This window comes from Amorphotheca resinae (assembly GCF_003019875.1).
Source record: "Amorphotheca resinae ATCC 22711 unplaced genomic scaffold M430scaffold_9, whole genome shotgun sequence".
NCBI lineage: Eukaryota > Fungi > Ascomycota > Leotiomycetes > Helotiales > Amorphothecaceae > Amorphotheca > Amorphotheca resinae.
This window is the reverse complement of record NW_020194479.1, coordinates 685,974-701,587: the sequence shown is the minus strand read 5'-3', so window position 1 is coordinate 701,587 and position 15,614 is coordinate 685,974. Positions and strand designations below refer to the sequence as shown.

At 48.2% G+C, this 15,614-nt stretch overlaps 2 protein-coding genes across 2 annotated transcripts in view; one reads left to right on the top strand and one right to left on the bottom strand.

The window, feature by feature from the left end:
- Positions 1-9,376, bottom strand: part of M430DRAFT_60151 (hypothetical protein) — an 11,543-nt gene extending 2,167 nt beyond the window's left edge. Inside the window, exons 1-8 of the mRNA XM_024868844.1 lie at positions 9,176-9,376; positions 9,078-9,125; positions 8,981-9,023; positions 7,528-8,928; positions 7,140-7,477; positions 2,590-7,087; positions 1,086-2,541; positions 70-1,030 (exon numbers count right to left, since the gene is read on the bottom strand). Of these exons, the coding sequence (XP_024718968.1) occupies positions 70-1,030; positions 1,086-2,541; positions 2,590-7,087; positions 7,140-7,477; positions 7,528-8,928; positions 8,981-9,023; positions 9,078-9,125; positions 9,176-9,227 (8,797 nt within the window). The 5' untranslated portion in view covers positions 9,228-9,376. The remainder of the gene's footprint in view (positions 1-69; positions 1,031-1,085; positions 2,542-2,589; positions 7,088-7,139; positions 7,478-7,527; positions 8,929-8,980; positions 9,024-9,077; positions 9,126-9,175) is intronic.
- A 131-nt stretch (positions 9,377-9,507) lies between these two features.
- On the top strand, positions 9,508-15,126 carry M430DRAFT_143476 (hypothetical protein). The gene is made up of 7 exons (XM_024862828.1): positions 9,508-9,833; positions 9,893-10,483; positions 10,569-10,802; positions 10,864-14,334; positions 14,392-14,547; positions 14,599-14,867; positions 14,915-15,126. Exons 1-7 carry the CDS (start codon positions 9,650-9,652, stop codon positions 14,960-14,962), a joined length of 4,953 nt encoding a protein of 1,650 aa, XP_024718967.1. The 5' UTR covers positions 9,508-9,649; the 3' UTR covers positions 14,963-15,126.
- The last annotated feature ends 488 nt before the right edge of the window (positions 15,127-15,614 follow it).

Here is a 15,614-nt window from a genome sequence, read left to right as displayed (position 1 = left end):
ATTAGCAAACAAGTCTATAATGATGAGATGAGAGGAAAGGTGGGGGGGGGGGGGGAGGGATTTAAATACCTGAATACAGAACAGCTAGATTCCGCTCATCGCTCGCTTGGTTGATAAGATCGTTCACTGTGGCTGTGACGCTGAGCGTCTTGGAGAGTTTCTTACTCACGACCGTGAGTGCGCGATCCGCCTCTCCAGGCTCATTGACGCGTTCCTTAGGCCGTTCCGGGACGCCCGAGCCGGGCTCGCTCGCGCTGGGCTGCTGTTCCTGTTGTAGCTTGGCCAGGCGCACGGGTGAGATGGACCAGCTGTATAGCGGATCGTAGCGTAGCACGTCGAGGATCGTCATGATGCTGTACACTTCCTTGCGTAGGGCTTCGAGCGTGAACTCGCAGCAGCGTCGGAAGACGCCTTCGGTCTTGGTGATGCCCATTCCGTCGACGATGTCGCGGGTCAGGCGGAAGGGGACTAACTCGGGCACGGGGAGTACCCGGCCCATCTCAAAGGCGACGCCGAGATCGATGTGGACGACTTCGCCGCTGACGGAGTCGAGGAGGATGTTGTGGCCGTGTCGGTCGCCGAGACCCAGGACGTGGCCGAGAATGGAAATGGCGGCGGTGCTTCTAGTGTAGGCTAGTCTCTTCACAAACCATTCGTCGGGGTCGTCGAAGTTTTCTGTAAAGAAATATCGCATGACTGGATGGAAACGTGCAGTCACATCGCGGAACTTTTGGATCCTGATTTGGATAGACTGAGTCTGCACATCGCTGATCTCCTTGCGGCACTGGTTCCCCTTCAGGTCTTTAGGGTAGAACCGCTCATGAGCAGGCATGAGATACTCGTGGAGCGGAATTGTGTTAGCTACGAATTCGATGATCCCGGCGATTGAAGTCAGTGGCAGGACCTTATATGTCCTAATATTAAGGTTGCGCTGACGTGTTGCTCGATTCGTCTTAAGAAGCTCGTTGACTTGTTCAAAGACTTGTTCCATGATTGCGTCTTGACGCATGTCATCATTACCTCCTTTAACCTAGAGATTTGGTTCAGCTATATTCTAGAAGGACAATTTATCATATATGGCTTACCAGTTGTTTGAACTTCGCTCCATTACTAGCGATAGGAGTTATGACCTTTGGTGCACTCACACCAGACGCTATTGAAAATTCCGGTGCAAGCCTTATCATCACGGGTACTTTGGTGTAATCGAGATCCGAAGCAAGCCCAATCTGCATTGTCGGGGAAGGTATAGGGTACTTTGGTAGGATGCTACTCAAAGTCCTTAAAGCTGGTGATTCTTTGAGGGAGAATCGTTTGTTCGCTCTGTACCTATCGTCCTTTTCCGCTGCAAGTTGACAATACACTTTGTTAGTCGTAGCTATCGACATCCATACTTGATAAGCTTTCTGAACATTTACGAACTCTTTTGACAGTCTATTAGTTGCGGAGTGCCTTGATCTGGCTGCTTCATCCTTCGAATTGGGACGGCTGTTGGCGCCAGCGTAGATTTGATACATGCCATGGAAGGGATGGTCTGTACAGATGCGCAGGACAAGCGAGAAGAGGAGCCGCTGAAAATCAATCGTGGTATCTTGAAGTCGAGATGTAAGTTGATTCATCAAAGGAGCGAACTTGCGGCTCGGTACTCGACTCAGATATTTCGAAACCGCCTCGTTCGCCATACTTGCCTCCGAGTGTTCCAACCATAATGCTGTAAAACGTAGAGTGTTGTTATCATGATTGTCTGAGGCGGCTAATGCTAGGAGGTAATTTTCCAAACTCTGGCGTAAGAATTCATCTCGGTTTGAGATGTGGCGTTGGAGCTCCTCTTCGTCCAACCCTAGCCAGGTTTTCGCTTTGCTATGATACGCCTTATATTTTGCTCTCTCCGTAGAAGATTTGGCGTTGCCAATCATCCCCAGATAGAAGGCGACTTCATCTGCTTTCCTATCTCTCAGTTTTTTGAGGCGCTCAAGATCCTCTAAACTGTCCGCGTCTTGGAGTTGCTGGTCGCAAAATACTGCGAATTGATGGAAGACTTGGCCAGCTTCACCCCCTTCACTTTTTCCTCTCAGTTCCTCAAGAGCAGGCTTCAAGTAATTCTCAAGTATTTGATCAGGTTTCTCGAGGCGAGCAATAGAAACTTGATATCCAATTTTGGAAAGTAAGTCTGAACGGCCAACCGGAATAGTCTGTTTCTTCAAAGGTGGCCCTTTGTCCAGTGCCTGCAGCATACCTATGGAGGATGTCATCTCTCCTTGGTCCCATAGAGCGTTCGCAGCCTCCATGTGGACTGCAACGTCAACGTTCAAGCCAAGTTGACGACATGGGTCAATGAGATCTATGAGGGAGGTTGCGAGAGACAATGACTCTTGTAGGGCGTTATGAGACCTGTTCAGCGTCGATGTCAACAGTGCGGTCTGTACCTCAACCAGCCGAGTATCGACGGGTTTGACATCTATGATCTTATGCAGACGAGGTTGTTGGCTCAAAGTGCTGAATGTGGTGCCTCTACAGGACAATATCTGGCTGATATCATCAAAGCTAGGCATGTAAGCAAAGGTGCACAAAAGATACGATAGAAGCACTCACTTTCCAGTTTTCATCCAGTTTGCACGGCTCTCAAACCTTGATGTCAGTTCTTCAAATTCTTGAGAGCCTCGGGTGCTGAGAATTTCATCCATCTCAACCAAAGCTGTCAGAGTCTGCAGGGCACCGTGAAGCGCGCCTGCGCTAAGATCTTCTCGAATAAGGCTAGCCATGGTCGAATCAAAGCCTTGGTTAATCTCTCGGAGAATTGTGGCATGATCCGGGGCATTGTGAATTGCCTGAAACGCCTTATAGATGGTGACTGCATTATTGTTGGAAGTACTCGGAACAGGAATGTCCCACTGCTCAAGCTTTCGGGCTGTGAGAAACATCGATTCGAGTGATGTAGAGCTCATGCCCACAATTTGCTGCGACTGAAGAAGGGAGTGAGACAGACCACTCAAGCTAAGCGCATCGAGAGCTTTGACAATTGATTGTACATCCTGTGCCGACTCTGGATCATGTCTTCTGACATGGCTGTCATACTGAGCTCCTCGGAATGCTAGACTCTTGGGGCCGTCCTTCTCGTATTCCAAGCGTGCTAGGATAGTACTTAAGCTGGCACTTTGTGGGACCCCGTAATAAAGGTCTGGGTCATCAATATTTTGAAAAATGGTGAGCAAAAGCTCCGTTGGGAGTTCGGGGGTGTCATGTCTCATAGCGGACGATCGCCTGGAGGATTTTGAGAGCATAGGCTCTGAATAGAATTCTTCAGTAAAGAGCAGCGCCGTCCTGAACATTCCGCAATGTGTAGCGGCTATGGCAGCTTTCGTATAGTCAATATCCAGCCAGTGAGATCTATCCGCGGATGACTTCTCCTTTGGTAAAGGTTGCGTACGGAGGTAGAGGATAGAATTTATTAGCATTTTTAGGCTATTTTGGTTAATAGCTTGAGCAGCCCCAAACCACGCCGCGAAGGCAGTTGAAAGTTGCTTCTTAGCAAACTGCTGACTTTGAGACTGTGTTGAAAGGACGAGGTGGAGAATGAAGGGGAAGGTACGTTCAGCAAATCCAGTTACCTCTCTCAGAATCGGTACCAACGCAAGTAGCACGGGTTCATCTGGTACGAACTGGGCAATTATCACTGCCAAGTCACGTAGCCAATTTGGTCGCTGGATAGCATCAACAGTAAAGGGGTCGCTGAGACTCTCGATAAAGACTCTGTCGATTTTGGTCTCGGAAGGGGGTGGCTGATAAGGCGCCCATGTCGATGCAGCTAGGAGATGTGCTGAAAGTTGATGTCGACATGTCTGTGCAAGCAAATCATCAGACGTAGTAACAATGACACGCAATGCAGATTCGGCCAGGCCAATTGTCCGTTGATCGTGGCTCAAGGTTAGCGACTGCAACAAGCTTAACACACGTGCTCTTGAGCTATCTTGAGAATCTGGGGATATCGGCAGTTCTTTTATCTGCGATAGTGAAGATTCCTGAAGAAGTTCTTGATGTATGTGTCCAGAGGCAGAAAAGGCTCTGCCAAGAACCCTCCCAGCCCAAGACAGGTATTGCTTGCTGGCCGAGGCAACTCTGCAAGACTTCCAGACAACGGCAGCATTGGCAATAGCAAGTTCATCGCTTCCAAAGATATCTGTTCGGAATGATGTCGGACAGTCGAAGTCAGAGCACAGCATCTCCAAAGCAAACTCTCGCGCAGGTCGGCTCAACAAGCTCTCGTCTGCCTGTTCGTCTTGCAGAAGCCGAAATAGGAGGTCACTTTCGGGGCTGCCTATATTAGCATTACCGACCAACCCGATGTTGTAGGCAGACTGGACCAAAGCCCGGAAGTTTGCTTTCGATTTACTTTGTAATTTCGGAGATCTGTATTCGGAAACGTAGTTCTTCATCCACGCGTGGAAATTCTGGGCCCTAGACATAGTCGCTCTGTACTGGGTATCCTGCGTAGCTTCTTGGGATTGTAAAAAGACTCTCAATGATCCCAGAATGGATAGGGCGATGCCCGCAACGAAAGAAGGCGACTGTGAGAGGTGGTCAGAGCCGCGAACTAGCAAGTACTTCACAATGCCAATAGCATCGTCTGCACATTCAGGGTCCGTAATGAAGGCACAGACAGATTGCAGGAGCATTTCTAAGGGGTATCCATTGATCGCCGTATTTCCAGATAGTGATATCAGGATACGAAGCTTTCTCAGGACAGAGCAAGCATGTAAAGATCCCAGAGCTGGGTGAATAGTATTGAGGAGTTTTCGGGCGACCGAAGTCACTAACGCCGGCGTATATAAATCCTGCATTTCATACGGCGTCCGGGTGCACAAATGATGAATCCAGTGGATTAGGTATTTGGCTCTGAACGTTGGCTGCTGATTTGGAGGCAGTGCTACGTCAGACGAGTTCATTAGCTTGATCTCTTTCATGATCTGTCCTGCGTATACCAATTCTTCCTTCCTCATCAGATACTTCTCCACGTCACCCTGGTCAATCGTATTGAAAAAAAGAGCAATAATGTCCACAAAATACAGATTGACACATTCAAAGAACGACTCCTGGTTTAGGCACTTCTTCACTCGAGCCTCGCCGGTGACATGTCTTTGTGTCTTGTCAGGGGGTGGCGTGCTGATATCGTACGCAATGGTATAGGCCATAACCTTCGCGAAGCAATTTTGCAGAAGCTCGACTTTGGAGACACCAAGTACTTCGGCCAAATATTCAGTTGCTACGTCTTGACCACGCATAATCATCAGGCCAGCTGCTTCCTGCTGTGCATCCAATAGCAGGTCTTTCAAGCTCGAGAATCCGAATATTGAATAAGGTATATCTTCTATATTGTCGGATTCGAGCCACGTATAGAGAAGCTGCGGGGCAAACAGGGCGAACAACTCTCGAGGACTGTCCACTTTCAATGCAGAGGAAATATTGACTAGGCATCTAGTAGCATGCCCGACTGAGTCCGGGATCTTTCCAGGGATCTCAAAAATGTGATAGATACACCGGCGTAGCAGAGTTGACCATTTTGAAGCGAGTCTTGCTAGAACAAACAGACGGAACGAAATGCCCTCTATCCAGTCAGGGTCTGATGGTAGGTTCTCGAGTACATCGACAAATACAGCATCATGGTCTTTCAGTATAAAAAGCTCAAAGATCTCTGGTAATTGATTCCCGATGTAAAACTTGACCGACGCATTGCCCTTTTGAAGGACGTTGATCAGACTTGATCGAGAGGAGGGGAGTGAAGAACCAGGCCCGTTCATTGGCTCGATTCGGAGAAGCAGTACTTTTAGTAGTAACCTGGCAATCCCCTTCTTTACTTCTGGTGAAGCAATGTCCCCATCAAGAGCCACATCAATGAACCACTGATACAGATCCGAGGCGGGCTCAGCGAAATTGCTATCTGTAGACCATAGCTCCCCGAAGCCAACTAAAACATCCAGACAAAGACTCTGAGCAATTTCACACCGACTGAACTCACTGGAAGAGAGAATTTCTCCAATGTGATTGATAAGTCGAATTGCATCTGCAGCATCTACAACCAGGTCCGAGGCCATAATTTCCTGTAGCAGTTGGCGGCAAGCAAGAAACTCCTCAGCATCCAGAGAAAGCAACCGATCAACGAACGTGGAGGGTACAAATCCCGAGGAGTTGGGAGAATCATTGATAGTAGCGAGTAGCATCAAACGTTCAGTGCTAACGAGAGAAAATGCTACCGGGCTCGTTTCCAGCGCCGAACATTGTCGCGGTATGATGGAAAGCTGGCCCTCTGCTTTAGTCTGACTCTGCTGAGTAGAAAATTCGTCATCAAGATCCATTAGATCATCATCACCGCCATTATGGGAGATCATAAGCATATGTCGACGCCTGTCAAATTCCTCTGCCACTATAACGAAAAACTGTAGCAGATGAGGAGCTTTCTCTGGAAGCTGTCGAAAGGCATATGAGTCGCATGGAGTCAAATAAGGCTGTACAGCTTGAAGTAATGTTTCCATGAGCGCCTGATACGCCAGCCCCGAATCACGGAGAAAATGGATGAGCTGGAGTGTTAGGCTTTGTATATCTGCCTCAAAAGTTTGTAACTGCGGCAAGCCTGCGCTTGCAAAATGCGGCATCAGAAGTAGCATCGTAATGCAAGCGTTTATTGCGCGGCGATAAGTATCTGCCGAGACTGACGAAGAACGATCCGCTGCATAGCTGTTCCAACTTTGGAGGAGGTCGCTCAATTTTGGGAGAAGTAATTCTAAGATAAGTTTGCGGTTGGAAAGGAAATGGGACGTGTCCAAGGCGTATAAGATATCTTGAGAATCTGAATGCTTTGGACAAGAGAAGCAAGAACACGTGGACTTCGTTGTATCTAGCTCTTCAAGCAGCAAGATGTACCGTATAACGGCCTGGGTGTTAAGGTGCTGCTGCCAGGCTTGTGCAACAGCGCCACATGCCGTTGTACTGACTGAAGGCATAGTCATTCTATCCAATCCAAGAGTGGTTCGCAAGAGATCAAGGAGATAATGAGGCTGTACATGAACAGTCGAGAGTGCAGCAAGAGATCTGTCGGCTGTACTAATGTTAGCATCTTCCCTGCCCCAAAGGTTGATTTGATATCTTACCAGGATTCCACCGCGCAAACATCCAGCGAATGACATGTTGGCATGCAACCAGGCTCGCACCGGGTATCTCTGTCACTTGGACATGCAACAAGTGCATCATTAGGAAAAGCGCAGAATCGCACAAAGCCACTGGGCCACTGACATCTGCAGCCGTGATCATCGCATTGACATCTTCACCAATTTCTTGGTATTGTACAAGTCCCGCTGCAAGCATCGAGTGAAGCTGAACGGCAGCTGCACGACACGTTGCAGAAAAAGTTAGGGCTCTGGCACCAATATGCCAGAGCTGGATCCAGTCTACGGAGTCGTTCCGGGTAGCTGCCTTCTGTTTTGTGCAGCTGAAACATGAACGTCAGCCATTTCACTGTAACTTATGGGGGCCTTTTACCTTGCAATAGCCAACAACGCCCAAGATGCAATCTGGCCGGCTTTTTCGGCCGCACAAGTAGCTAGTTGGCTCAGCAGCTCTGCTAGAACAGGGGCGGCTAATTCGCAATCTTGAAGCACAAATGGCAAGGTTTGCAATCCACCTAGCCGCATTTTCTCATCCTTCGACTTGATAGGGCCAAGTAATCTATCTGAATCTTGAGTAGTTCGTTGGCGTTTTCGAGGATGTCTGCCGTCATCGTCGTCAAGCTCATTAGTCGGCAATCTCTTGCGTTCATCAGCTAGTCTCACGAGCCGCTGAAGGAGCCCTATGACCTGCAAATTGGCCCAATTACGTTCTGCTCGAGTGTTATGGGGTCTAAGTCGAAAAGCATGGAGACGAAAGGGTGATACATCGACTACCGCGGCGCCGAAATCAACCATATCTAAATCCTCCAAGTGAAGAGGATCACGATCAGATCGCCTTGCATATTCTGTCCTCATAACATCTAGGAGCTCCTCAAGTTTCGAAGTGAGATCAATAGATTTCGCGTCCATAACGCTCCGCTCCAAATGAAGATTTACGGTAAACAAAAAAATCAGCATTTCATCTCTTACAGAATTTAGCATCTCATCCTTAGCCAGAGTTTTGCCTTGCCAGAAACGAGATATAACCGGAATCATTTCCTCGGCAACGGATTGTAAGAGGGAGCTTCGGTCTTCGCGAATAAAAGACAAAACTGCATTGAGAATGGAGAAGGCTAGCTGATGCAGCATACTTACTGCAGAGCCCTGTGCATGTAGGAGCCGTACAATTCCCATTGTTATCTCCTGGGAGCTTTCAATAAGAGGTGCATTTGTGGCAGAAACAAGTGACAGTAAGGTCTTCAAGAGATCTTCGACAGTTTGCCTTGAAACAGAACCTGCCTTGCTGTGACCGCGACCATGAGCTACGGACTTAGCCAGAGATCCGGACGGATGGCTTGATTCGATGCCAGAAGAGCTGCGGGGCAGACCAGAAGCTTCCCGATCACCGTCATCCAAATATTGGTTGAGGCCTTCGAGACAAAACTCTACTACCTCTCTCCACACAGTTGCCTTTAGACGTTCAACATTTGCTCTGGGTTCAAAGACGTTGCATAATGCTTTAAAATAGTCCTGAGTAAGAGGTTCGCAGTACTCGCCATCGGCTTGAGGGAGTGTTTGTGTGATATGATCGACAACTGCTTCGACGGTTTTTGACTTCAACTTAGGTGCCCCTGCTTTGACAACCAGGCGAAAAACGTTGGCACAAGCTGTAAGCCGGGTGAGGGAGGGATTTCTCGTAGTTCTCTGCTTCGACGCTAGGAAGGACTGTTTCTCGGAGAGGGCAATTCTGAAGACAACTTCGTAGATTTTGTGATACGCTTTGTCAGAGAGAACGCTACTAGAGACAAGTTAGCCCGGAATTCGAATAGGTGTTGGATCATATTTACAGATTATCTGCTTTATTTGTTCTGTCAAAGATGGCCTTTAGCTCTGCCTATAGGTCAGCATCGAAGCAGGGCCGGGCAGAATTGATCTTCTACTTACGCTTGAGCCCATCTCCCCGTTGCGTCAAATTCCCCCGTTCGAGATCTTCTGCGCGATATTAGAAAACGGCCGTACGTGCTCGAGAGAATATAATGTACCTAGGACCTGATTGAGGCGAATCTCCTGGCCGTTATTGCTCGCCTGTCCCATCTTGAACAGCACTGGAGCGTCGAGGTGTGGTTGATGGGCATGCTGGGTCGAATCTTAAGGACGGCGAAGCTTTGGGGAGTGAAAGCCAAAGCTGTGAGGAATGGAAATAAGACTATCGGAGCCTTGAGTATTATTGACGTTGCTGGAAGATGCGGCCGAGTTGCTGGGATTCACTCGACGGCTAGAAAGGCCTTCCCCACATATGCAAGGCTTCGCGTGAGGACGCGAAAGTCAACATCGAATTCGCTTGTTCAGCCGTCAACTATTTCTTTTTTCGATAGCCTACGTTCTCACAGCATCCGCGGCCTCGATCTATGTGGTCTATACGATAAATTGCGTATCCTTTAGGATTGCTATCGTCTCATGCTGGACTCATCGCCTTAACACGTTCGTCTGCGCTCTCTGGCGCATCCGAATCAGCAATGTCGGAGCTGCACAGCTTGGAAAGCCTCGAGGCTCTTCATGCTGACCTGCTTGCCCTTTCGGAATCGCGATTATTGAATGTCGAAAGATTAGGGATACAGCTTGAGATTCATATCCAGGACTTCAGGGCTCTGTTGGACAAAAAGGCGCGGAACGAACAAAGTCGGAAGAGCTTGGAAACAGGTACTGGAGAGACAATGAATGAACCGTAAGGGCAGGAAGCTGATGTGAAGTACTAATAGGGAAGCTTGATCTGGATGGTGGCTACTCTATCAACGACGAATTTCAGCAAGGTGCAAAAAAGCTCGCCGACACTTTGGACCTCGATGAACTGGCTGCTGCGCAAATCTTCCTCGAGGCGCAGGGAGAATCTGAAGCTACAGGTCGATCACTGCTCACATGTTCGGTCGTTCGCTTTCACCAGCGGAGGAAAGTGTTACTTGAATGTCTACGCTTGATATTTCAACTGGCTGCGGACGTCGATCGTGATGAGATCGAGAGGGACGGGTTGCTACAATTGATTGACCAAGTGGTGAAGTCTCAAGGCGCCTCAAACGACTCGTCGAGGTATATTCGGAGATGCCTTGCCAGTATGGCTGACATAAGAAGTTGGCTTCAGAAGTTGGCAGAGATATTCAACACGGGTTCAGTCATAGGACAACAATCTGACGTTACTGAAACCATAGAATACCAACGAGTCAGTCTCGTGAAGCAACATGAGTTACTGGGAATCATTGTGTTTTATCTGGTAAAACAGAACTACACAATTGTGGCTGACTTTGAACTGGTTGTGGACACGCTGAGAAAGATGGACAAATTCGACAGTCTTTTAGGTGAGAAGAACCCCTTCACTTTTGTTTCAAGATAAAGTAGAAGCTATGTGAATTTTTTTGATTGCCTTCACTGACTAGCCCATAGTACACTACGTTCCTGCACTCTCCGCCTATATATCACGTTTTGGTGGTCAGGAATACGGGGCGTCGATCGTAGATGCAAGAGCGTTGAATGAGAAATTCCTTGGCCAAGCAGATCAAAATCCGTGGACTTTGACTTATGTTCATGCAGCCTTTCGAGCCTGGTGGCTCGCGGAATACAGCAGTTGGTATGGCGAACACTATGACGGATCTTTACCACAGAGTCAATTAGATGAAGGTCAGTCAGAAGAGAACTAAGCTTGGGATAAGATCACTTTTATACTAATTCGATACTTTAGAGAACAGACAACGTTCCAGGCAATTTACTGAAGCTCTGAAAGATGGTGCTTTCGACTTCATGTTATCTGTCTCGGCGGATGTCAAATCCTCTGATTGGCATGACCCGGCTCGCCATGGTTTACGCCAGTGGTTACAGCGAAAAGCACCACAGTTGCTTTCCGATTCGATCCCCTTTGCTGATTTCTTCCAAGTGGTGTTAATGGAGCAGCTGGAGTCGTTCATTGAAGGTTTTATTACGAACTTACCCGACGTCCTGAGAAAGCTGCGACTCGATGAGGATGAACAGAGACAACTTAACAATACGCATGACCATGATCTTGATCTAGAGAGATTTATAGTCACTATATCGTATACTTTTGAAGGTCGACCTAAAGCAGCTCTTGAAGCCTTCTGGGATGTCCCAGATGGTGCGCTGGCTGGATTTATGCAGTGGGCCTCAAGACGAGCATCCACACCGCTCGTGAGCGCGTTCTGCGAAATGCTCCAAGCCCTATCAGAGGATGAAGAGTGTGGAGCTGCAGCACATCAATTCCTCCTGGATGAAGGATCGCAATCATCCGGAAAGATGAGGAGGACTCACTCTCTGACCTGGAATCAGATTTTCAAAGAGCTCAACTTCTTCTCCGCAAAAATCCGTGATCGTCCCTCAGTACCGCAAACGTATGGTCCCGGGAAACCCAGTAGTGACCAGGCAGAATTGGAGCCAGAATCGTTTCTGATGCTGGAATGCTATCTGCGTCTCATTACCCGGTTGTGCACAGCGAGTGCGGCGGCGAGACAATTCCTGTTCCAACATCCATCTTTCCATCTAACGGAGCTACTCTTCCAACTTGCGAGTAGTTCCATTGAACCTCGCCTCAAGGCATGTGCTTTTGCCACCCTTCGGTCTCTGCTCACTCATAAGACCAAAGAAGTAGGGGAATACTTGTGGGCATCGTTAGACGTCTGGATATCTGGAGGCCATTCTCCTGGTTCAAATCTACCCAAAACCTCGACTGCTGTCTCGATATCGGCATCCTCAATTGAGCGCATACTCAGGGGGTTGGGAACTGGATTTGAGGAGCCTAATTCGTTCATACAATTGCTTCACGCCCTCGTGTTGCCTTATGAGGATGGAACTGGTCTACACGATGGCTTGCCCTTCCCTGAGAACCTAGGTGCATCGAGCCGTATGCCTGGCATTGACCCTTATGTTGACTTTGCCCTTGGTCAAGTTTTTGGAGCTCAGACCTCCGAGCTCAATGACATTGTACAAGTGAGGCTTCTGCAATTGACCTGCCTGGAATTCATTGCGACTTGCCTGGATACATTCAATGAGGACTTGGTGGTTTTTGCCAATCGGTCAAACATCACGGTTGATAATGCCATCCATGCATCGAATCTCCAAACATATGTGCTTCTACACCCATTTTCGAGGGTCATGGAGTGGATGTTTAACGAAAAAGTCATGAACGCTTTATTTGCAACCGTACACCAAGATATCGCCGACGTTGGAAGTGCAGCACCCGACTCGCCATTAATCCTTTGTCTTTTACGCGGGATCCATGTGCTCACATCCATCCTAGATCTTCAACCAACGTATCTGGACATTGTACGACCTCTCGTCAAACTGCAGTCAACTCATCGACGAGTTCCTGTCTCCAATGCCGCGTTTGCCTCCTTTGAAGATGGCATCCTTAATCATCTGGCTATAATTCCAGACTTGGGCCTGTACTGTGGAGCTGGCCACCCCGAGCTTGTCATAGTATCTTTAAGATTACTTGAGAAACTTTCAGCGTCGCCAAAGCTTGCATCCGCACCAAGTATAGGTCTAGGAAGGCGTCCAGATCGAAACAAGGCTATAGCAGCATTGGAGGCGAACGGAGATGCCGAAACGGTTTCGAAGACCCTACTTCAAGAGATGGTGTCGGATATTGATATAAACCAAGGGCCGGCATCTTCTACATATATCATCAAGCTTCAAATACTTGATTTTCTCGTTTCCTGTCTAAAAGCTTCTACAGGCCAACCTACGATAGGCCATCTTCTCCTCGGATTTCAATGCAATAACAATGTTTTAGATGTCGACCCCAACAGTTCTTTCAACCACGGAGTCTCACTGTTTCATACGGTCTTGGGGATAGTGCAGGAAACTCCCATCGGAGAGGAACCCGGTATCATATCATCATGGCTTGTATCTCTCAAGTACAAGGCTTTACAAGTCCTCCATCAGCTATGGCAGGCACCTCTATCATCTAATCTTACCATGATTGAGATGCGTGCAAGTCAATCACTATTCATCATGTTCAGCAACCACGACTTGATATTGCCGGAAGTGCTCTGGGACGGCAAAAGTCTTGCAGATCCCGACTTTCTGTTGTCTCCGGCCGCTTCTTGTTTGTCGGAATTTCTGAGTCAACGTGCTCTTATACTCCAATATGTATCTACGGAACTTCGTCAGGTCTCGCGCAGTCACTCACCATCTCTGAAGAAACGAATCTTTGAGACACTGTTGGGCTCAACGACGGCTGAAAATGGGGAACAGGTAGAAAATCCATCCGTGTTTGACCTGTTCGAGTTCGTAGAGCTCGAATACAACCGACCAGGCACCGTTCCTCAGCTCCCTTGGTTCCCAGACATGGATTTAGATGTCTGCCTTGACGTTGAGGATGACTCGTTGTCTACCTACAACATAGCAAGAGTTAGAGAGCTTCTCCTTCTTCGACGAGCTGAACTCGTGAACGAGAAAATACTAGAAAATCCACAGGATGCTGCTCTAGTAGATGCCCAAGCAGAAGAGCTCATCAATTTCTGCACAATAGACAACCAGGTCAAGCTTTTCTGGGCTTCGCGGCTCAGGTTGCTCCGGTCTTGGGTTCAATTGGTGCTGCTCATGATCGAGACAGGGGACTTTGAAGGGTCAGACAAGACTTCCTTTATTCTTCGAACGTTGCGCACCATACTGCCAAGTTTGGAGAACAAGCTTGAGAATACCGAGGAGTCTATGGAACTGGCCAAACTTGCAAGATCCCTTGTATTCAGCCTCGATTTCGACTCTGAGTCGTTCAGACAGGGTGACATGAGGGATCTGGTAAGTGACAGGCTGTTCCACCTCTTCCAGGTCTCGCTCAGAGCCATCACTTCCCTTGGTGCGAATCCACCTCTGAAGGAGATCTTCTACACTATCAGCTATCGCTATCTGACAGGCATGTCAGATGTCTCTGGTATTTCCGGAGTCTACCGACGGCACAGCACACAAACAATCAAAGCTGCTGGCGAGCGCTTCATTGATTTAGTTTGTGATGATGCGCATGCTGGCGAACCCGTGTGTAGAATTTCAGCCTTACTCCTTCTCAGTGCCTTGGTTAAAATGGCCAGACAAGACAACTCCAGATACATCATCGAATCTCTTGGTCGTTTGAACTTCATTGGCATTCTTGTCGATTCTATTCGAAATATGGCGAGCGATCTTCGTGAAACAAGTCGTGAAGGTATGGATGCTTGAGCAGGTATCCCAATGTTGGTGTTGACTTTCTAACTTTGCGTAGATGTTGGACTGCAACTGTCATATATCCATGCCAAGCTTGCACTTCTACTTCATATTTCACAAAGTCGCTTCGGGGCGACAGCTGTACTCAATGCTGGACTTTTCCATTCAATTAAGGTTTCAGGTCTATTTGTAATCGATCCCGATCTGGGCGTTGGTAGGTTCTATCCCATTATTCTCGTTGAACCACAGCTAATACCTCTCAAAGATATCGATGCACCAGATGCAGTTGAAAAGCACTACGAGCTACTGGGTGCTGTTATGAGAGTGATATGTACAGTCATCTTGAGTCGAGGTCCTCAGAATGAGCAGACACTTGAGCAAGGACGACGATTCCTCGCTGATAACCGGCTGTCCACCCTTGCCGTTCTCAAAAAGTCTGCGGGGCTGGGTATAGGAGCCGATGGTTCTACGAAAAGCATTGACGAACTTGCGGACTCATATATGCTACTCATGTCTGTCACAGGTTTCCTCGACGTAAGTGCCTCTCCCTTCCATGAGGGGCTGTAATTAACAGACTATAGTTCGAAGAGACTACCCAGACACAGCCAGCATTAAAAGCGTTCACTTGAGATTCCAGATACTGTATCATAGATATCAATGAAAACATGACACTTGATGTTGCTAAAGGAGATTCGAGGATGTATATATGCCATTTACCCCTGTGGATATTGTGACGGTACTTTAGAGAGAGCTTGAATTAGAATATAGGTGTAGGCTACTTAATCGTACAAGGCCCTAAGGATAGGTATCCCACTTCGTAGATCATATCACGTGCCTCGGCTTTAAGGGGCAGAAGGCTCCGATTATCACATCCTCTTGATCGTCATCCTTGGCCATCGATCAATGATAAACGAACTGAGAGCTTACAACGCCAGCTGAGGGTTAGGTTATGGCAGAACTCTGATACGCATATATAGACCTGCAGCTTTCTGCTTCCTCGGCGCATCTGAGTCGACTTCCGCAAATTCAACCGAAGCGCCTCCAATGTCCGTTGGAGCATATACGAAGGTCGATGCAGCCCTCGGAGAACTCGTCTGATGATAACGTTTCTGTTTCCCCGATACTTCCAAGAAAACGAGACATTTCCGGCCAGCAGATAAAGACCACCAGCTCGACAACGGCGCGACAACCCTCCCACGTTCCTGCACCGATTGGCTCCGGACAAGGAAGCGCGTCTGCGGCTTCGAAGAGACTGAAGACATCCCACTCCCCTGGGAATCT

Bases quoted from the DNA above. Each gene is read 5' to 3' on its own strand.
- M430DRAFT_143476 (XM_024862828.1), top strand. From the start codon at position 9,650: ATGTCGGAGCTGCACAGCTTGGAAAGCCTCGAGGCTCTTCATGCTGAC. The intron at 14,548-14,598 runs GTAGGTTCTATC...TACCTCTCAAAG, and splicing joins CGATCCCGATCTGGGCGTTG to ATATCGATGCACCAGATGCA. The intron at 14,868-14,914 runs GTAAGTGCCTCT...AACAGACTATAG, and splicing joins CTGTCACAGGTTTCCTCGAC to TTCGAAGAGACTACCCAGAC.